This window comes from Triturus cristatus, chromosome 9 (assembly GCF_964204655.1).
Source record: "Triturus cristatus chromosome 9, aTriCri1.1, whole genome shotgun sequence".
In the NCBI taxonomy this organism is placed as follows: domain Eukaryota; kingdom Metazoa; phylum Chordata; class Amphibia; order Caudata; family Salamandridae; genus Triturus; species Triturus cristatus.
The window spans coordinates 856,376,193-856,399,825 of NC_140592.1; the positions used below are offsets into that span (position 1 = coordinate 856,376,193).

The 23,633-nt window shown below is 44.5% G+C and overlaps 1 protein-coding gene across 2 annotated transcripts in view; it reads right to left on the reverse strand.

The window, feature by feature from the left end:
• RCOR1 (REST corepressor 1) overlaps nucleotides 1-20,865 on the reverse strand; it is an 839,441-nt gene extending 818,576 nt beyond the window's left edge. Inside the window, exons 1-2 of one of the 2 annotated variants that reach the window (XM_085626333.1) lie at nucleotides 20,460-20,865; nucleotides 20,323-20,379 (exon numbers count right to left, since the gene is read on the reverse strand). In XM_085626333.1, coding sequence (XP_085482459.1) covers nucleotides 20,323-20,379; nucleotides 20,460-20,637 — 235 coding nt within the window. In that variant the 5' untranslated portion in view covers nucleotides 20,638-20,865. The remainder of the gene's footprint in view (nucleotides 1-20,322; nucleotides 20,380-20,459) is intronic. The other variant, XM_085626332.1, reaches the window with a different exon arrangement.
• Nucleotides 20,866-23,633: the final 2,768 nt, after the last annotated feature.

Genomic DNA, 23,633 nt, shown 5'->3' on the forward strand with positions numbered 1-23,633 from the left:
CTTCACATTAGCAAATTAATGCCTGGCAAAGTGTTCCTTCTCTTGTTTTTACTGTTCATTTTTCATTCACACTTCTCTTTTTCAAACCTTTATTCCATTTCATCCATCCTGGACACATGTTTATACATAGCATCATTCCTTTGAAATTTCAAACTGAGACTTTCCTGTGGTGGAGTGTGGGACTAAACAAAACTCAGTGATGCGCTCTTGCAACCTTTCCAATTCAAATGAATGACTTTCGCAAACTGAATGCATTCTTTCAATGTTTTGTTCATCCTCTCAACAGTACCATTCGTCTCAGGATGATCAACCAAACTTCTCTAGTGCTTTAACCCACACCATTTAAAATACTCTTTAATGGCACTTGAACAAAACTGAGGACCGTTCTTGGATAAAATAATTTCAGAGTAACTTTCCCATTTAAACACCTCTTCTAAGAACTTTATCACACTACTGGAAGAAATGTTTCACATACTGAACAACTGCACCCACCTAGAGTATGGGTCAATCAAAACTATCAGGAAAAGCGCGTCAGGCTCTCCCTTTCAACGGTCCCACCAAATCTATTGTCATCTCCTGCCACAAATAACTTTGTGACCTTCAACATACCACAGGCATATATCTTGACTGTAGATTTTTGTCACCGGGCACCAAAAATGGAGCTCTAATCCGTTCCTTCGTCTTGACTATGTCCTAATGACCTTCATGTGCTATGTTCACGAGTTTGTACCTCAAACTCTGTGGGGAAATTAATCCTTTTCATCAGAACACCATTGTCCATAGACTGCTCCTCTTTAATCATATTCCACATTTTATTCAAGCCTGCAGATTTACCAGATGTCATTACTTCCATAATCTTAGACAAGTCAGTGTCCTTCTCCAACTCTGCTTTCCACTCGTTTTCTTCCACCACGCAAGCAACCTCTCATATACATTTCCTCATCTTCATCCAGGATTTCAGAATTATTTTCTACTTCTACTAATCTAAAACAGACAATCTTTCAAGTAGTTTCTAACCCTTAGAATATACTTTAGGCCAAAGATGTCAATCATGTAACAATATTACCCACCTCCTTATTCTAGAAGAGATAGCATCCAAACCTTGCCTCATAACCCCCCTTCAAAGGTTTATGATCACACTTTGAAGGAAGTTCCCCATACCAAATTTTAGTACTTGTCAAAAGCCCAGAAAACAGCCAAAGCTTCACTCTCTATCACAGAATAGTTAATTTCAGAGCCTCGCAAACATCTTGAACAAGCAATTCATTTTTTCTCCCTATATCTTTTCTGAAGTAACGCACTTATGCTTCTTGCAGCCATTACAATCTGGTCTACAGCTATAGAAGCCTGTAGGCATGGTAAAACGCAACAGTTCAAGTTTTAAATTCTCCAACTTTTTCGGACAAACATTAGTCCATTGAAATTAACCTTTCTTGGTCAACAAACCACTTAAATTCACTGATTTAGCTGCAAATTTCTAAATTCTCTTTACATAATATTCCACCACTCTAAGGCACGAAGTTACCTCTCGTTATTCGGTTCTTTCATTCTATCTATTGCATTAACCAAGTCCATCTTCAGAGCACTCACTATACCAGATAACGAATTACCTAGATGGGTCACTTCACAAACTGTAAAATTTGCATTTCTCCAATTTCAGTGGTAGACCAGCATCCATCAACCTTTTCAGAACTTCACACAATTGTATATCAAGTTGTTGAATTTTATCACCAAAAATTAACAAATCTTCTTGGTAACACCATACTCCATCAATAACCCTGAAAATATTCAATATGACCTTCTGGAAAACTGACGCTGCCATGACAAGAGCGAGCAGCATTCTTTTGAACATAAAAGTATCATAATCATAATTAACGTGTTTAGATCCAGCAAGCGCTCGTCTAATTGGTGATTTGCAGACACCAAGTCAAAGGCAGTCACATACCTTTCATTCACAAGTGTAGAGACTAATTCATCAATATGTGGTAACTGAAATCTATCTACTACCACTTCCCTTTTCAAGTCACTCAAATCTATGCACAAACTTCTATCCCCATTTGCCTTCTTAGCAATTACAATTGGCGCCAATCACTCCGTTCCATCCACAGGTTCAATAATCACCATGTCCAGCAATAGCTTCAATTCCTCTCTCACACCCGCTTAAGAAGAATTCCATTATTGATGTACTTTGCCCTCACTAGTGTGCGTATTCCAATGTAATCCAATCAAACATTTAAAACCTGACACCTATTTGTTTCCTGAATACCTGGAGAAACTGTTTACCAAACTTACATTCTCGATCCACTACTTCTTGATCCACTACTACATTTACATGTTCTTCGGGTGTTGTATTTAGATTCAGAGTGACTCCCAACAGTTTTTGTGCGGCCACCCAATCGTATCATCGCCTTTTACTGCAATATACACATTCCCAACCGGGTATCCATCATGCAGTTCCAAAGCTATGAAATACCCAAAAATATTAATGGAAACACCCTCATAGCCTCCAAGGTTCACATCCATTTTTGATAACTTCACCTTGTTATTGAACTCGTCTTCATACGTATCTTTTGAAATACTCAAGAGAGCATGAATCAAATTTCATAACAACTTTCACTCACTTCACTACTACTGTGTCACAAGGATGTTTCACCCTCCTCGTTTTTGTTTCTCATCCACCCTTATATCCTGGCCCTCTCTATAAATTGTCGCATATGCAACCACCTGTTTTTTTTCCCCCTTCTTTTCTTTAACAACATTTTAAGAAATGCCATTTTTTTTTTTTAACCACAACCACGACTTTGGACTAGTAATGTGGCACACACGTTCCCATTTGCCCTGTAACCTTAGCTTCCATATCTACAATACTCTTTTAAAATCTAGGGGCGTTTCTAGGCGGCGACCGTGATGGCGGCGTAGTGCTTGAGCTCCGTCAGGGCCAGCAAGATAGCCCATGAAATCCGGGAATATTCGGTCCACAGAGGGAAAGCTGGAGCGCGTACAGGTCCCTCAATCAGAAGTGAGGCGGTGGGCACAACTACGGCCGATAGCAGCGACAGAGCGTTATCAAATGGAGACCACCGGAGAACTGCAGCTGCGGCCATTGTAAGAGGGGCGGAGTCATGTGACTCGTCGGCCGGCAGAAAGCTGCCGAAGCAGGGGAAAGACGCTACGCGAGACCCGAGGATTGTGGCCTGGGATTAGCACGGTGGTGGCGGTCATTGGCGGCATTTCCACTACTTGTGCCCGCCGCCGGCCCAGAGGTGAGCCCAGGCACGGAATTAGTCTCCCCCCCGCCCGCCTGCCTGCATGCAACGACACCCTATAGTGACGCAGTGCCAGGTACAAACCGGACCTGCGACGGGGCCTGAGCAGACATTCATAAAGGATACAGTCCCCTGGTTCCAGGAAGTCTGGAAACTGGACAAAGTCCTTTGTCCCCCCCCCCCTCCCCCACCCACCGGGACATAAACAGCCGGTCTTGTACCCCATGGCGACACAGTGATCACGGGAACGCCGGTCCCTAGGCAGAGGTCTGATCTGCCACTTGGAGGGGATACTGGCCCCTGATTAAACCACACTGCGTAATATTAATACCACACAGCATCATGAAGAAGCTGAAAGGGGCTGCAGCATCTGTACAGACCAACAAACTTGATAAATATACAGTACCGCGACAGCACGATCCGGAGGAAGAAACACAAGATGATAACATGTCCAAAGGCGAACCTTCTCGAAGCTCAATCATGGCGGCGATTCAGACAGTGGGCACGAATCTTGAGACCAAAATCGACAAAGTAACGATTGAAATGAATCTCAAGCGTGCCGATATGCGCAAAACGTCCCAGAGTGACAGCCACTGAAGAAAACATGGAGGGACTACAGTCAATAGCACGTAAATTGGAGGACAGGGTTCAGAAATCGGTCCACCAACACAAGGAAATAGCCCTCCACCTAGATGATCAGGAAGGACACGCTCGCCGCAACAACATCCGCGTCGTGGGAGTGCCTGAGGGGGGCGGAGGGGCCTAGCGTGGACCTCTTTCTCGAAAACCTTATCCTACATCATCTAACGCCCGAGAGACTCTCCTCGTTGTTCTCAATAGAGCGGGCGCACAGAGCCCCGATCCAGAGGCCAATACCTGGTGCGCCGCCACGGACCATTATTGCACGTATTCTGAACTTTCGCGACCGGGATGCGATGCTACAAGCGGTAAGGGTCAAGGGTGATCTCTTGTATGATAATGTGACGATTCGCTTTTTTACGGACTTTACACTGAAGGTGCAGCGAGAAAGGCGCTCTTTTGAAGAGAAAGCGAGCCCTTACGAGACAAGGGCCTCAAATACATGATGTTCTTTCCCGCCAAATTGAAGGTGATAGACGGCAACAAATCCAGGTTCTTCATGACACCAGAGGAGGCTCAGCGCTGGCTCGATGAGAGCCCTCCCCGGGCACAGCCCCGATGGGAAGAGTCAGATTGGAAACTCCCAGGCCTCAGTCACAAAGACTCACTCACCTGGCGTGAAAACAGTAACTGATCTCCCTCTAGATCCCGAAGTTCCCGTTCTGGAAGCCCTGGAAGTGACACAGCGCAAGCAAGAAAGTGACAGTAAGCAAGAACTCTAATGGTCTGTACTGGTTTCCCTTTATATGGTGACATTTAGGGTTAGGGTGGAGGGGCTCCCTTCTTCGTGGAGTGCTGTACTCTGCATTGACTCTTCAATAATGGACTGGCAAAGGCTGAAAGGACACAAACTCCTCAGTGATATTCACCCTCAATAACGATGGGGCATGATTGCTGGCCCGGGAGGGAGAGGGTCTTTAGGCACCAATAGCGCACGACCCTAGATTCAATGTTTGTGGGGTTTTTGGGATCATAGGCGCTCTGCTTTTGGGGATGTGGGTAGTTCTAGACCTACTAGGCAGGGATGCAGGGGGGGGCTGGTTGGGATGGGGTGGGGGGGGGAGAAGAGGGCCCGATTGTAGTTTTCTGTTAAGAAGATAAAGTGTAACGTTATATACAGGATGAGATTCCGCACTAACAGAGGTAACGGAATACAGATGCCGGAAACGGGTAATGTTTACTTACAAAATGGGAATGAGTTAATTGTTGATGTTTCAATGGTTATCAATCTGCAACTATCGATATTGTCACTTTACAAATAGGTTCACAATGACTTTTGCTAATCGACGGGTCACAAGGACCCATATCCCCAATGTCTTCGTCTGACCCCATGACACAACGTACCACAGTGCCAACACTATCACTCATCTCCTGGAATGTCAATGGTCTAGGGCAGGGGTACTCACAAACTTTCTCTCGGGGGCCAAATTTACAGTATGGTTTGTGGCTGAGGGCCGCACCGGTGGAGGCGGGGTCAGAGGGGGAGGGGCGGGGCTTAAGCAAAAAAAAATTGTGACCATGAGGTTGAACACAGGTCCCTGCAGCAGACTCCTTCGTCCACTGAGCCACCAGATCCGGCATACACACATCCATCTCTCTCTCCCTCTCCCCCTCCCTACCCTCTCCCTTCCCCTCCCTCCCCCTCCCTCTCCCTACCTCTCCCTACCTCTCTCCACCTCCCTCTCCCTTCCCCTCCCTCCCCCTCCCTCTCCCTACCTCTCTCCACCTCCCTCTCCCTTCCCCTCCCTCCCCCTCCCTCTCCCTTCCCCTCTCTCCCCCTCCCTCTCCCTACCTCTCTCCACCTCCCCCTCCCTCTCCCTCCCTCCCCCTCCCTCTCCCTACCTCCCTCTCCCTCCCCCTCCCCCTCCCTACCTCCCTCTCCCTCTCCCTCCCTCTCCCTACCTCCCCCTCCCTCTCCCTCTCCCTCTCCCTACCTCTCTCCACCTCCCTCTCCCTCTCCCTACCTCTCTCCACCTCCCTCTCCCTCCCTCTGTCTCCCTCCATCTCCCGCCCTCCATCTCCCTCCATCTCCCGCCCTCCATCTCCCTCCATCTCCCGCCCTCCATCTCCCTCCCGCCCTCCATCTCCCTCCCTCCCTCCATCTCCCTCCCTCCCTCCATCTCCCTCCCTCCCTCCGTCTCCCTCCCTCCCTCCGTCTCCCTCCCTCCCTCCCTCCCTCCCTGTCTCCCTCCCTGTCTCCCTCCCTCCCTGTCTCCCTCCCTCCCTGTCTCCCTCCCTCCCTGTCTCCCTCCCTCCCTGTCTCCCTCCCTCCCTGTCTCCCTCCCTCCCTGTCTCTCTCCCTCCCTGTCTCTCTCCCTCCCTGTCTCTCTCCCTCCCTGTCTCTCTCCCTCCCTGTCTCTCTCCCTCCCTGTCTCTCTCCCTCCCTGTCTCTCTCCCTCCATCTCCCTCCATCTCCCTCCATCTCCGTCGCCCTCACTCCCTCTATCTCCCTCCATCTTCCTCCCTCCCTCCCTCTCCCTCCATCTTCCTCCCTCCCTCTCCCTCCCTTCCTCCATCTCCCTCCCTCTCCCTCCATCTTCCTCCCTCCCTCCCTCTCCCTCCCTCCCTCTCCCTCCCTCTCCCTCCCTCCCTCTGTCTTCCTCCATCTCCCTCCCTTTGTCTCTCTCCCTCCGTCTCCCTCTCCCTCCATCTCCCTCCCTCCCTCCCTCTCCCTCCCTGTCTCTCTCCCGTCCTCCATCTCCCTCCGTCTCCCTCACTCCCTCTATCTCCCTCCCTCCCTCCATCTCCCTCTCCCTCCCTTCCTCCATCTCCCTCCCTCTCCCTCCCTCCCTCTGTCTCCCTCCGTCTGTCTCCCTCCATCTCCCTCCCTTTGTCTCTCTCCCTCTGTCTCCCTCTCCCTCCATCTCCCTCCCTCCGTCTGTCTCCCTCCCTCTTCCTCCATCTCCTTCCGTCTCTCTCTCCCACCCTCCCTCCCTCCCACCCTCCCTCCCTCCCTCTGTCTCCCTCCCTCCCTCCCTCTGTCTCCCTCTCCCTCCCTCCCTCCCTCTGTCTCCCTCCATCTCCCTCACAAAGAAAGAAGGGGGTCTGGGAGTTATTGGGCCTCAGTTTATAATAAATGTGAGATAACGTGTGCCTTGGTGCTTTCACTGTATCCGGGCAGACTCGAAATGGTGTCTGCATAAAGCAGACGATGTGAACGTGAAATCGAGCGCAGTTAACGGCGGCGTGTTCCAGGGTGACCAAGGGTGGTACACTTATAACATCCTGGGCTCCTCGCCCAGTTGACCGGGGGCGAGCGATCCGTGTGACTACAATTGAATGGATGGACAAGGAGACAAAGGCTGACCGAAGCGCGGGCTTCGGCTCCAACGTACATCATCCAACCGGAGGGTTCTCTTTTCTCCACAGCTCATTGGAGAGACAGCCTGCAGCCTCCGGTTGAGTAGCCAATCGTTGCACACTGCGGGCTATTTCCGAACGTGGGGCGGGAGCTTCAGCCAACCAGAGCAGCCCTCCGTCTTCGAGTGCATAATAGGGCTCTTGCCTGCCTGAACTCCATTCTTCCTCGCTCGTACACGGTACGATGTCTGAAAGGTCCGTGGGCCGCCAAGGAAGGCTTGCCGGGCCGCTGGCGGCCCGCGGGCCGTACTATGAGTAACCCTGGTCTAGGGGATAAGATAAAACGGGGACTAGTGCTACAATATCTAAAGCGCATATCCCCAGTGGTTATATTACTTCAGGAAACACACTTGATGGGCTCCATGTGTAGGGCTCTCGACCAATGGGGATTTCAACTGGTGGTACATTCAGAATTCACTACAGGGTCCCAGGGAGTGGGGATTCTGGTAAGAAAACGATTCCCCCTCATTGTTCACCGCACTTTTAAAGATGACCTAGGCCGCTCTGCAGCAATTTCACTACAATGGGAGGGGCGCTTGTTCAACTTAGTAACTGTCTATGTCCCACCGGCCCTGTACTCCCCTGCCTTTCAAGATCTGGGCAAATTCCTCCTAAGGAGATCTAATATTAGGGGGCGACTTCAACATGACTGTAAACAACGGCATGGACCGCACACCTCCTCGCTCACAGCATCGCGATAGCTCGCACCTGGCTGACTTTTTAGAAACACATGGCCTATTAGATATATGGAGGTTTCAAAACCCACTTGAGAGACAATACACCTTCCACTCTGGATCCCTTAATAGCCTCTCCCGTATAGATTATATACTCACAACGATGGATGGTCTGGGAAGGATGGGGGGAGATCACACACTTACCCAGTGGTATCTCTGACCATTCCCCGATACGGGCAGAAATTCTGACACACCGTATTATTCAAAGTCGTATGTACCCCATTTATCCAGGGTTCCTCATGAACGCTAAGATTAGGAAGAACTTAACCACCGCCACCACGCAGTACTTTCAAGAAAATGAAACGTGGGTCTCCTCCCCGTTAACACTATGGGAAGCATACAAACCAGTGATAAGAGGACAGGCTAAATCCCTCATTGAAGGGCATAAAAGGGAAAAAAAGGAATGCACTAGAGACCTTAGAGCAGGAAGTACAGCACTTAGAATTCCTACATGCAATGAGTCCCACTGAGGAGGCAGCACACACATTACGCATGAAAAAGACAAGAATACAAGGAATCTCTTTGGGTAGACGCCCAGTCCCATCTGCAAGCTGTCCTACACCGGATCTATGAATCTGGAGACAAAGCAGGCAAACTTCTTGCATGGTTCCACCGTGCAGAAAGCGCTTGAATTCCTTAAAGATATCCGTATGCCACGGCTCACACCTCAAGAAACCGAAAGACTAGAGGCCAACATTACGGTAGATGAACTCAAGATAGCCATTTTCAAAATACAATCAGGCAAAGCTACGGGTCCTAATGGTATCCCAATAGAACTCTATAAGCACACGGCGGACAAGATGGTCCCTTACTTGCTGAAGATGTTAGAAGCGAGTCGAGACATAGGGACACTCCCTAAAGACCAACGATTGGCAACGATTGTGGCCATCCATAAGCCCGGCAAACCGGTAGAAGAATGCACATCACATCACCCGATCTCCCTAATTAATGCGAAAGGGAAAATCTTAGCCAAAAGGCTGGCGCTTAGACTCACCCTCTATCTCCCTACATTAGTCCACCCAGATCAGTCGGGCTTTATGCCCGGCAGAAACACAGCCCTGAATCTTAGACGCCCCTGTGGTGTATTGGGTCGCAAACACACTATACAGGAAGATGCCGCAGTCCTATCTTTGGACGCAAAAATGGCCTTTGACTCCGTGGAATGGGCCTTTTCATTTGCGGTCCTTCAACATTTAGGATTCGGACCGAAGTTCTGCTCCTGGATACATTTACTATACACCAACCCAGTGGCGCATGTAGTCGCTAATGGCCACATCTCACGGGAATTCACCCTGGGCAGGGGAACAAGACAGGGCTGCCCATTGTCTTCCCCTATTATTTGCACTAGTCCTCAAACCCCTGGCGGCGTGGATAAGATGGGATCCTAGGGTACGGGGTCTGAAGTGGAGGGAGGAATGGGAAGAGCGTATCTCCCTTTATGCGGACGATGTACTACTGTACATCGCCTCACCCACACAATCCCTCCATGCGTTACTCAATATCTGTGCAGTCTTTGGCTCGGTCTCCGGAAATGCCATTAATTGGGATTACATCTGTGCTCTACATACTACACGGACCTTCCCCGCGCCTCCTGAAAGGCTGCACGGTCCAAATAGTCAGACAGTTTTAAATACCTGGGCATACATATAACATCAGATCGGGACACATTCTTTACGCTCAGCCTACAGGCCCCTCTGCAAAAACTGAAGCGTGATATTAAACATTGGAAAGCACTACCACTTACACGGTTAGGTAGAGCGACTCTCTTTAAAATGATGGCATTGGTATGACGGTGGTATAGCCCTGCCTGACATTAAAGCGTACTACTGGGCCTCACAGTTGTCAATCAGTGGCTTCACGTGCCGGACACTGATCCGGCTTATCACCTTGACAGAATGACTCTAGGAAAAGGCGGGATTAATAGAGCGCTCTACAACAACCAGAAAGCCTGTAACCTTTTTGGCCCAGCATCTGGCATACGGTAAATAGACATTTGGGTTGGTCGGGAAGACTTACACGACACACCCCCTTGTAGGATACATGTAAACTTGGGACATTGGGCAACAGCAGAGGATTCCAAAAATGGGATCTGATCGGCATTTCCCAGCTAGGAGATCTCTGGCGTAATGGGAAGGTCGTTACTTTCACCCATCTACAAAATGGCTCCAAGCGAACAGTTCAGGTATATGCAAATCAAACAAGCGATAGAAGCGGCCCTCTCTGTAGATGAGACGCTCCCAGAATCATCCCTCTTAGAGGACCGACTACTCACCGACTACCTACACAAACGAGCGACCTGACTAACATACAAAAAAATTATTAATAACCAGGCTGATCCACTTAACTGGCTTAGGGAACATTGCAGTCAGTGGTGGGAGACATGGAGGACCCTGACTGGCGAGAGGCGCTGGCTTTGCCGAAGGAGGTAGCAATCTCCTCTAGACTTCGATTGGTGCAATTTAAAATATTGCATAGGACCTATTCACACAGGACGGTACTGCACAAGATAGGAAAGGCCCCATACCCAGGCTGCTTGCGACTTTGTGGAGATGTAGGTACCTATTATCATACCTTATGGAACTGCCCGAAACTGATACCATATTGGGAGGCGGTGATAAGAACAATCACAGAAGTCACCGAGAAACATGTCCCACTAGAGTCTAAATGCTGCCTCCTTAACGTTTGGGGTCCGGCCGACCCTAATCACGCTGAACGCCAGTGGGCGACGACACGCATGATGGTAGCTAAACGTAACATAGCGCAGAAGTGGGGTGTAGGGACCGTACCAACATTATTAAAATGGTGTAACGATATGGATATGATCATGGAGGCGGAGAAGGCCGCATTTATAAATAGGAAATGCCCGAAAAAATGGGGAAGGGTGTGGGGAAAATGGAACATATATAGGGGAAATATCTGCACCCCCCCAGAAGAAGACAGCGACTCGGATGAGGATTTGTAATGTTGCTAAAGTCATATGTGGGCCAATATGGGATTGTATGTCAAATGACTGTACAGAAATGCCATTAAGTAATTATATATGCAGATCGTTGTTTTATTAAAAACGTTGTTAAAAATAATAAATAAAAATCTATATTACTGTTTGTCCATAATTTTTTTTTTTTTTACTTTAGTCACAACGTTCACAGATTGTTTATTTGTTTGTACAATGCTTTTATTTTTTTTCTTTGATACATTTAATCTGCTCCACTTTTTTTGCCACATCATTACTTCCACTGAGAAACGGGGCTAGTAATTCATCCAAATCTCTTCCCTTGTCTTTTCGCTATCACGCTTCTAAACAAACTAATCTTGAATCATTTCTCCAGTGGTGTATTCAAATTTGCAAGTAGAGGCTAACTTACATAGACTTGTTGTGTAATCTTCCACTGTTTCATCAGATCCTTGTGCCATGAAACCAAAGAGGTAATGCTCCATAATTGCGCTAACGCTCGTCAAATAATGTACGCTCTATATAAGGATGCATATTTTATATTCAAGTCTCACTTCCTCCAGACTTAACTGTATTTTTTTTTTTATAGGACCTCCTGACCTTCAGCCCCATGCAGTGTAACAATAATGAGTACTTCCTTTCCACACTGAAGTTAGTCCCATAAAACGCTGGTATCGTTTTAAATTCCTTTTTTCACCTCAGTGCAGGTTCTCCTAGAGAAGACGTTAAAAAAAAAGGAGGTGGTGTAATGTTTTGCATGACGTTAGCTAGATGGTATTATACAGATATCATACAGAAAAAAAACCTCTGAATGTACTTCCTTAAATAGCCTCAAGCTTTTAATGTTAGTTACTTGACCTTACAAGTTATGGAGATGTTGCCTTACTGTCATTTTTCTGCTGTTCCACAAACGTCAGTGTGCCCATCGCTGACTTTACACTGCAAATACCGGTGTGTCCATCACAGTTTCTCCGATAGACAGGCCTCATTGGTGTGCCGATCAATGTTCTTTTTCTAATAGACTTCTTACTCCAAACTGCCCTTTTGACAATCATCATTTTCAAAGATTAACAGGCAGTCAAACTCATTCCACTTTACCACTTCTGTCACAAAACTTCCATCTTCTTTCCACCGTTGGGTTGTATACAGCTTGGGATATTCCTCAACTTTTCACCAACTTGCCAGGTTGGCCACCACAAAGTCGACAAACATTGTTTCTCACAGGCAGCCAGACTGGTTTTGTGGCCCAAATCCAAAATGGCTCTTCGTGTGTCATTTTTAAAATATTAGGCTGGACACAGTTTTCACCCTACAGCATTGTCCCTATAGGAAGTTAGGGTTGCGGAAGTGAGCTTAAAACGCAGATGCATTTCACAGCTCGTGCATGCACTACTCCTTTAAGAAGTTAAAGATTCTTAAATTAAATTCCCATTCGAGCAGTCAACCGTAACTCACTGCGCATCGAGGTATTCATGTGGCATTTCCCTTCTTTTTCCGAGTAGCTACTTTACCTTTCGATGGGACTTCGACTGCATTCAGGTATGTATTCTTACCCACAGCTCCTCCCCAAAATGTGATATTGGGAACAAAAAAAATACAACAACAAAAATCACCGAAATAAAGATGTACTGTAGATATACTTTATTCAACACCTAATTATAGTCACAATCTTTTTCAGACATTCCCTCTTGCAACAGTTTGTCAAGTCAAACTGCTTCCCAGAAAGAAATGAGCCTCTAGGAGGAACTAAGGCCGTAAAGAGACAAAGATTTAGGTACAAATCCAACCAGAGTAGGAGGCCAACAATGACAAAAAACGTAACCGCCTAACCTAGGAAGCACACATCTAATCATGTTAGCATGAAAAGGGATTATCTTCAGAGGGTTTGTGCAGTCTCTTTCCTTAAAGGGACCCTCTAAATAGCATAGTATTTGCACCAGGGGTGTAAAATGTAATCAAATATCTACTTGTCCATTGGGCAGGTTGCTTCATAAATCTACTTGTCCTGTAATAAAATCCACTTGTCGTTTGGTGCCATGTAGTGCAGCGACAAATCATGGCAGCAATCTGTGTTATGGTTCCAGCGCCGGGACGCCCCGTTGCGAGGGCAGCTGTTTGCGCTTTACAAAACTGATAACATAACATAAGAGCTCCGATATAGCCTGATTATGCCTGGACTCCTATCATAGTAGAGTTTGAATACCTGCAATCCCTTTAGGTTGCCGCGTTTTCGCACATCTACATACTGGGGCTGAAGGTAGTGGTAAGCAATAGTTCCAGGTTTAGAATGCCCTTCCTAATCTGTGCAGACCTTCTAACTTGCAAGTTTTAAGGGTTTTCAACAACAGTTCTAATCTTTTGCCATACTGAGAAATGTTGGAAATGTACTCCTGACAATGGCAGACGTGAGGCTTCTTCCAGAGTTGGGAAAAAAGTGGTTGGAGGGAAAGTGAACTTGCAAACACTCAGATTTTCCCATGAGGAAGTCTGCATAGGCACATTTGCTAATGCTAAAATGCAGTTCACAAATATTTTCTAGGAGTACTACTTCTTGTCCTACTTCTGTGAATTCTTGGGAATTCACCAAAGCCGTATAGCTGCATTTAATGCAAGGAAATATACCATGGGTTCACTTTTGAGACTCTTTAATAATTGGGTCCCTAATTTGGTCTGGTGTCGACCTAGACCTTTTGCTTTTATTAAAATTCTGTCTCTGTATCGTCTGGCTTCACTGTGAGTGACATCATTCTGCTCCTTCACAAGGAGCATATCGGCACACAAAGTAGTTTTGTTCCGTGCCAGTAGCTACTGTGGCAGGGTGTGCTTTTTGAGACCAAAAACAATTTTTTCTTTAGCCTATGTTTTTTAGAATGGTGGTGGCCCGGCAGCTTCCACACCAATAAGGTTTTACGAAAACCATGTCAAAACAATTCACACATTGACAAAACTAAAAAGCTGATCACCAATTTCAGACCTACTGGCTTTGCCAATGCTCGTTTATTTTTGCTTCCCATAATCTTATTGAAACTGGTTACACTGATTTTCCATTACGAATATTTTGGGGAAATACTAGCATGCATCAACACCTTACTAAATGATGCTGCTAAGAAATGGTAACTGAACTTTTACAGTAGTTTAGCAAAATGTTTTTTTCCTGCTATCATTTTTTATGAACATTTTATTTTGAAAGCAAAGTATCATCAATCTTGCTTTCAAGCTTCTGCAAATATTTGCATAAAATCAGATAGCATTCTGGGAGCATTATACATAGCCTCATATTGCTAAACTTTGAAAACGTGTGAACACATGTTTATACTGGAACCACTGTCAGAAGTACAGTCAGAGTTTACAACATTTACTTAGAGCGTTCATCCTAATAAAAAAAGGCTTTAAATTAATGAACCATAAATAAAAGTTAGAACAGCATTAACATATGGGCAAAATATTACTTTAACTGCAGACAGTGCCTTTACCTGATACATAATGTGGTACTGCAAACTGGCAGCCAAAGGGTTTGTGCTGCAGGAGGTTAGGACTACTTGTCCCAGTGACAAAATAAACATGAAAACTTGACCCCAAACAATATGTCCTGGGCATCGGGCTATAGGGATTTTGCACCCATGTTAGCAACAAATCTCTTACTAACGAAGCAACCTACAAATCTCATCCTCCTGCTTCAGGCTCAACCAATTGCGATGGGAGTTAAGCAAATTCAGCCTGTAAGTTGATCTCTCCAATCCCGCAAACCTGTATCTCAAACACTATGCTTCTGAATATAATGGCTCCAGGTTTCTTCTCAAAGACCATCAGCTTTCTGGGAACATCTTAAAATGTACAACGGAAATGGCGGTAGCATCTGACTGCAAGTTGAAATGATTTATGACAAACACAAAAAAAACCTTATTCAACAATGTTCCAAAGCTCTCAGGACAGGAACCTGGTAAAAGCCTGCAGAACAAAGCAATGGTTTGGCTTAAGGACAAAACTCTGACCAGTCTTGTACTGCAACTGCACTTCAAGAAATTAATAAAAAAGGTATTTACCTTTTGGAATGGACAGGAAATAACGACTATTCTCAATAACTGTGAAAATTAAAATTCGGCAGAGACCCTCTGAAGAAGCACTGAGATGGAACAAAAAAAAAAAAAACAACACACACACAATCACCACTGCCCTCTTCCAGTGCATCGATTCACCAAATGTCAAAACAAAAAAAAAATGGGTTTTCTCCCAAACCTTTAAAACAAGCATTTGCAATGCAATAGGTCTCGCATTTACAGGAGTTTTAGCTATTGCCATTGTAAATGACAATTACTTATTTATGTTTTGGTTTTTAAAATGTAAATAAAAGGCATTATCATTTACAATGCCAATAGCACAAACTCGCGCAAATGCAAGACCTATTGCATTGCAAATGCTTGTTTTTTGGTAGGCAGGGGGAGATTAAGTGATTTGCCCAGAATCACGGGATGCTGAGCCAACGCAGAGGATAGAACCTGGTACCCCAGCTCCAAAGTCGGCAGCCCTCGCCCCGAGGCCACATCCTCTCCTAAACTGAAAGTATGTTTTTGTAAAAGCTCACTCCCTCTTCACCATGTCCAGGTTCCTCGAGACCAGGGTGACCCCTGCACGATCTCCCTCGGTTAACCCAGGGTTGGGATCGCCCTAATGCTCTACCCCAAGGCTTCCGACGCTCTGTGTGATCTGAGGCACATCACGGCGCATTTAGCCCTTCACACAGAATAAGAGTGAAGTCAGTCTTCTGCTCTCTGCGCACACTTTCAATTACCAACACCCCTCATACCTCGCTTCCCCGCCCCGTCTTCTTAAAGAGACACATAATTATTTATGCCATCACCTGATGTGTTTTCTGCTGCGCAGAACACAACCAAGCCTCTGCCAGACAAAAACATCAAGTGTTCCAGGGCGACAGTGTACAAGAAGGTTGGGGGCTTGTCTGTTATTTAAGTCAAAACAGGGGGTAACAGGTAAGAAAAAAAAAAAAAAAAAGAACTGCCTTTTCAGATGACAAAAAAAAAAAAAAAAAAAAAAAAAAAAAAAACAGGCGGTTGAGAACGTTAGGATAATGTTAATAACACTTGTCATTATAGCACACTATATCCCTTCGGAAGCATCTATGTGCTGTGTTGCATCGGAAGCGAAAGTTCTGACCCGTGAGACTTAATAATTATTGCATCGACCCTAGAAGGCTAATGAATCGATTCTCTCAGATCGAAAGTGAAACCTGTGCCTTCCAAGAACTCAGCACAGGACGCGCGAGATATCACTACTGAAGGGGTTCTGCGCACCATTAGCTGATTATTCTGCACGTATAATTCCAGTATCTCTGCTCTTTGGGCATGAAGTTGTGCGCGTGCAGGAACGGGCGCAAGGATGCTTCCTGAAAAGCGCGAGGAAGTCTGAGCAGGGTGGGCGGACACCAACCCCACTTCCACAGGCCGCAGACATAGAAGCAACAATAGATCTCGCCGAGGTGAAGCAGCGCATGCGCTGCATTCGCAGGCAAGACCTAAAAACAGAAGCTTCCTCAGAATGATGCAAATCAGAGTGAAAATGACCTAAAAGTTTATTTTTCCATTCAGTTTTGCTTATCAATGCACTTACATTTTATCTCAAGTCTTTTTTTTCTTGCTTAAACAGGGTTCCCCCCCCCCCCTCTATTACACCACATTAACTCCCATTTGCATATACAGATGTGTCGCTAGCAACATTTTTGGTCCCAATGGACATCCAGTAGCTGCTCCCTGAATACCCTTCTACTATCTTATCTGATAACATATTTACTCAAACAGTTATCCGCGATAAGTTTCTTGCATCCAAGGCCTAACTTGGCCATTATTCATTTTCATTCTGTAACATTATAGGTTTTGAGTTGAATTTTTATTTTAACCAAGCTATTTGATTATTTAGTCTTTACTGTTTGTTTTGAGAATAAAAAGGTGCATCGCCAAAAGGTGTTTAATAAACTTTAAACTCCGTTGGGTTCTTCCCGTTTTTTTCTGGTTTGAATTGCCTGCATTTATATTAGCAAGTTCAACCCACCCCTCTCACCCTCCACAATCAGCTCCATTAACAATTACATAGTTCCATCTATACACGCAAATGCCGTGAGGAGGCCTGTGAAAGGTTATGGTAAGGATATTTTAAAATTTAGTGGTTTAAACATACAGACTAAGTTCGCTAGTTTGAATGCTTGGACTAATGTCATACTGATATTCTGCCAAAATGGCAGTCTCTGCCCCTTAAAATTGCTAACGGGCCAATAATCTCCTGAAATGCACCCTTACTTTCACAGACGGTTCCATTAGCTACTATGGGACTCCACTACCTATTTTCTTGAAACAGACTATCATCAACTGATGTCCAGATTCAGGGATCAAGTGCCCTAGTAATTAAAACATTAGCGAGACACTGAAACCAAGCCCACAAACATAAAACACTGGGACTCAGAGCCTGGATCTTTAACTGAAGTGACATTCCTGTGATCACGGGAGGAGGTAAAGGTGGTGTTAAATAATCGTGGAACCCCATCATTAGAGCAATCCAGACACAATGGGCTATAATGGTTTTGACACTTGGAAAACAATACATTAATCATGCAGAACAACCACCCCATAAATCATCCTTTTATTATGACCATCTCTTTAACACCAGTTTCTTCATTTGGAAACCACCTTTCCAGATATGCAAGTTAAAGAACATCCCAGTACACCTAGGTTTCTTATAGCCACTTTTTTTTCCAAGTCTATAGACTCTTCTGTGTTTAGTGGTAAGTTGATAATGGCTTAAAATAAAACGAGAGGTTCAAACTGAAATGCAGAATATTGCTATTCAAAAAACAATTCCAACTATCTCCAGTAATATTTTTCCTGTGAATAATTTCAAATCAATATTATCTATTGACCATGCTTATTCTCAAATGGCACCAAAAAACAACAATACGTCCTCAAATGACAGCACACTACATAACCAGGCAGTCATAACTTTAAATATCTTGGTGAACAAAAATACCAAGGTTAAAATAAACATTGTATTTTCAACATAAAAGAGTCTCATAGGGCAAAACCCAAAATGTTTAATGTTGAAAAAAAATACTGCAGGCCAAAGCGCACTAAGCAAGACAACCACAAAGTAGACCTAACAATGCCACCTGCATTAGTGCTGCACAGTATACACTCAAGCAGTCATTTAGGAGACAGGAATGCAAGTCTTCTAGGTATGTATAATTTGCAAGTGTGAGTTAGAAGTCTGCGGACTAACAAGAGTACTCCACTACCTGCACAAAATCGAATGACTACTTCAAGTGAACCTGCCACCCAACGACATACATTTTTTTAATGAGAATGCATACTCCTGTAATTGCAGAGGTGGTCAAATGACTGCTTGAGGGAGATCGACAGGTTTACCACACAAATAATAAAGAAAAGCTTCCACTACGCTAAACCTACATCTAGCGCAGTGTGTATGTAAATTGCATACAACTATGGCCAGGGCCAGATAACCTGTCAATACTAATTTGAGTGTTATTTTCAGCTTCAGAGACTGCTAGATTGACAGTGTGTATGAGAGCACTGTTGGGCTACAGAAATGCAATAGATTCCAATAGGGCAACATGATTAAGTTCCAAAATTGTTTTCTATATTGATAACATGTATAGTAAAAAAATAAAAATAATAATCTGATCTGTAAATAAAGTGAATATCCTCCAGAATCTTGGCACTAACCCAGCTCTTTCTAGAATGTAATGTATAATAAACTTATATAGCGCAGCTGTCATCCCACGGGTATCCTGGAGCTGAGACTTATCCTGTTGTCAGTGTGCAAGTAGATGACAAAGTTACTCCTCCCTCGGGAAGAGCCAGGTCTTCAACCTCTTTCTTAATGGAAGCAGGTTTTGGATTTGTCGAATGTCTATGTTGAGATCAAAGACGCGAGGCTGTGACACCAAATATACATGTGTATCAGGACCCAATGTAGCATTGTTTCAACTAAAAGGCATCTTGTTGAAATCTAATGACACGCCCTTTCACAAAACGTGCAAAAGCTACACCTTTTGTTAAACTGAATTTATCAAATAACACATCTATTATATACAGAGCTATCAAAAGGCAAAACGTTCTTAGCCAGCAATAAAGTAAAAAGGTACAACGAAACTAATTATAAAGGACTTCTTTACAGATCATTCATAGAAGATCTAGAATTCATGAAGGCTAGCGTTACCTCCCAAGCACACCGTGAATAACTGTATAACTCAACTGATCAACAAGATGAAGAATAGACTAGTCCTCGTGAAACAAACTGAATGGTTCCTTCTCACTCACTACAGTACACGTTGCAGAGAAAGCTACAGTTCCAAAATAAAACTGCCGTGTTACGCCTCTGTTCCAGGGAAAGCAACATATTGGCAACACTAATACTTCGGTCTGCCTCGTGCAGTAAGGACCCCCAACTTATTAAGCGGAAGTCAGGGCTGTTTCCCAATATGGGTATTTAAAAATGGCACCACTACGAATGGCTCCTGTCTTGTCACTTCTTAGAGTTCGCTGAGGAAGGGAGCACCTTGAACACCCGTAGCTAGTCTGTGCACGGGATATGATCAGCCCGAGCTTCCAGGCGCTGATCCAAGATGGCCAGACACAGCAGCAGAGACACCTGATCTCTACCCTGGGTGTGTTTGAAACTAAGTGCTGCTAGTCATATGGCAGCAGCGCTTTGTTAAAGATGATGTTCTGCTTCCTGACAGTCTGGGGTACTCACTACTAGGCGTCAGACAATCTTGAATAAACTCTTTACCCACACACAACACTACCCGCCCTCTTATCACCCATTACAGAATTTTAAAAAACTGCTATTATCTGAAGAGTGGAATGGCCCTCGTTCACAATCTGGGTGATTTATTAGGTCTAATAAAAAAAATACCGCAACAGTGACATGAACGACCATGGGTTGTGAATGATAGTTACGGTTAATCAGTTACTACCTGTGCCTTTACACACTCACGACACCAAAATGACAACCATGAACGAGAGACAACTAGGGAAAGAACTCTAAAGTGTAAGGTAGGTAGACCTCCGGGTCACACCACGTTTGCACAACACGCTTTCTCCCATGAACAGCAGGCCAAACAATAAAAAAACAAAGTTACACGTCATAGCATAACCCTGCAACAGTCCATTTTTACACCTGCAACTAATGTGGATCAAAAGAGCAAATAGCCCTTGATGGCAGTCACAGCAAGATTCAACCAGGAGGTGCTACTGCTGCGAGATCCAATGCGAGAGAAGAATGAGTTCGAGGCTACCACTAGCACCACCACCCAGAAGCTAATCTTGGCTTCTCCAAGACTTACCCGCATCGTACTCTGGCACAACTGCTTGGTACTGCAGCCCGACCCGCATGCCTCCACCTGCGGGGACAGAGACAGGGGCGAGTTAAGGAAGGGGCAAAAAGAGAGCACGTTCGAGGCTCTCATCAGAGGCTCCTTACCCTGCTCATCGTCGCTGCCAGAACCAGAGCTGCCCTCCTCCCATGAGTTGCCATTGCCAGGGGGAGCGTTGCTATTGTTGCTGTGGCCCCCACTGGGCGTCGCCAAAGTTTTATTATTGGCCGCGTTGTGACGGGCACGACGCTTGGAGCCCGAGAGCTCGGTACCCTTCTCGAGCATGGTAACGCCTGGTAGTGCTACCTTCTTGAACACGGAGCTGCACGGCCACCGCTTAGCAACTTTCCCCTCTCATCGTACCCAGCCCTGGCCAGTCCACTGGGGCGCCGCTGCGTGCGCGAATAGGCGGGGGAGAGGGGTGAGGGTTGAGGGGGGGGGAGGAGGAGGACACAAGGAGGAGTGAGGGGTTTCAGACAAACCCGCCCCTGCCTCCGAATACTCCGCCTCCATACGCTCCCACTGGATGCCACAACATTTTGGAAACCATACTTTACTTTGATTGGTAAGAATCCCTGTCGGTCAAAGCTAGTCCGGCGCTTCCGTTGGTCACGTACGGTTGCGCCGTATCGCTGCTGTACGTACGTTTTGGAGAATTACAATCAGTACTATAACGCGTATGGATACCACATCTATTCTATAGGAGTTTTCACGTTGCTGAAGGCACAACGATGTTGCTGTCAAGTTCAATCAAGTGCCATTATTCAATCACCTTTACGTCACTGCATCACTCCGTTGCGTTTTTGTAAATAAAATCTGACAGTACAATCCATACATTTTATTGGTGGGCCTATTTCTTGTTTGGCGGAAGTACATTCACCTATTTTTACTCTTTTTATTATAATTAATACAGACACCCGGATGGTTTTAAGAAAAAGAAATCTGACATATTTCTATCTACATATACATTTGATTGACATATACAAAAATGCCGGAATATGCACACTAGATGTGTTGGGGTTATCATATTGATCAAGGTTTGCTCAAACGATCTTGCATCTAAATTTTCTTGTCAAACACTAGCCTTTATTTTATCCTTAGCAAGGGAGAGGTCAAAGACAACCACACATGTAATAGGCTCCGAGAATTCCATATAATCAAATTTGGATACTTGAGTTTTTGAGGTAAATAAAAGTTCCATGTGTAGAGCTTAAAACCCCTTGGGACCAAGACTCGTAAACTTGTGCAGCAAGGGGACTTAAAAAGAGTGAGGCCCTGTATTGTGTGTCCACTGAATGAGGCTGGTGTGCCAAGATGTCAAATACAATGCGCTCCAAGGTATAAGGTTCACATTGATAAAGGCTATGTTCCAACGCATGAGCATACATGGTAACATTTTAGAAGAGGGAGGTAGGAGATTAAAAAAAACAAAAAAAAAACTGTTGACTAAAATGAGGGAGGTCATCATGCAATAAGACCCAACCACAAACCAATACAGCATAAAAAGGCTATTTCATTAGGACAGGCTTGTAATGTAATGTAACTGTTTCTATTGCAAAGCGCTCTGACACCTTCGGGTATAGTTTGCGCTGTATAAAAATGCATAAATAAATAGTCAGTAAGTTTATTGATTTAGACCTCTACTGAGATCAACAAAACAAGATAAAACACATAAAATCATCACCAGGGTACAATTCAATAGTGATTTAAAAAAGATTCAGGATTGAGCTAAAAATAATAATATTATAACAAACAGATGCATTTGGTGATGAATATATAAAAGTGTTCAAATCATCAATATCTGTTAGATTTGAATTTAAGAAAACAGAGGAATTAAATATCTGAAATGGGCGGACATATAAATAAAACATGTTTTAAATCTTGGGTTCCTCCATTACACTGGTCAAATAGGGAAGTTGTTGCTTTCAGCACAGACTGATGGCTCTTGCATGACTTCAGAGGAAGTATGCCTAGTCTAAGCACTAGTATAACTCGCCTAACTCTGATCAAATGAAAAAGAGAGATTGTTTTTGGGGCGCGTATACTCTTTGTTGTCTGAATTACAGGAGAAAAGCTTCAAAGATTTACAGTGATTGCAGTCTTTTTTTGTTTGTTAAAAAATTACTTACATTGTCAAGGTGACTATGATTAAAGCAATTCTATCTTGCAGTTTAATTTTTCTAATACAAGCCTCAGATTACTAGTGAAAGTGAGATTTAGCTTAGGTGATGACATTTTTCTTTGTTTTAAAATATCTCTAAGAGTTCCTTCCGAGGCATGCAACAGATTGTAAGCCCAACAAACTATATTTGCCGTTGCAGAGGCAACATCATGAATTACTGTAAGCTCAAGGCGTAGCGCCTGAACTGGGGTTGCTTGACTAACTGAAGTTAGTTTACACAGGACCTTGCCTTCAGTTGGTGTAAAATGGACCACTTCACAAACTGAATGAACTCAAGAACATACTTAAGCATAGCAGGGATTTTCACTTTGTAGGTTTTCAAAAGATAATTAAAATTTCATTCCAGAAGCTATATAAAATTAATTTAAGACCGTTGCCTGTGCGTAAGCCCTACTTCCTAGGTGGGTGAAATGAGACTTACTATTGAGATTTTGGGAAAACACTTTTTCAAGATATGTGTATGATTTTACTATTTCTAAAATGTTTCCTCCTAGCTTCCAAGAGTAAGGATGGCCCCTTTTTCATCCTTTAAACTTTAGAGCTTTAGATTTGGATATTTTGATATTTAAACCATTCATCTTGGCATAAGAATTTAGGGCATTAAGGTTTCTTGAAGTACAAGTGGAGTTAGGTTAAATAAAACCACGTCATCTGCGTACTTTAACACATGTATATCATGGGCAGCCATACTGGGCAGACAATTCCTGATGTCTTTAAAGTGGGTTCAAAGGTCATGCAAATAAATCAAAAAAAGTAGAGGAGCCAATAGGCATCCTTGTTTCAAACCATTCTTTTGTAGATTTTGAGGTTAGCCCTTTATTCTCACCCATGAGCACTGTGCACCAAGTGGACGAATGAAGTGTCATTATCACTCTTAATAAATTCATAGGGATTTTCAGAACAAGCAATTTCCTCCAGAGAATCTGTCTATTTACTTTATCAAAAGCAGAAGAAAAGTCAATAAAAGCGGTATGAAGAATTTCTGAATTTCCAACTACATACTTGTCAATCAAGGTTTTCACAATGGCAGTGTTATTAACAACAGAATGCCTGAGGTCTGTAACCACAACTCACACAAAAAGTAAGGGGTAGGAGGAAA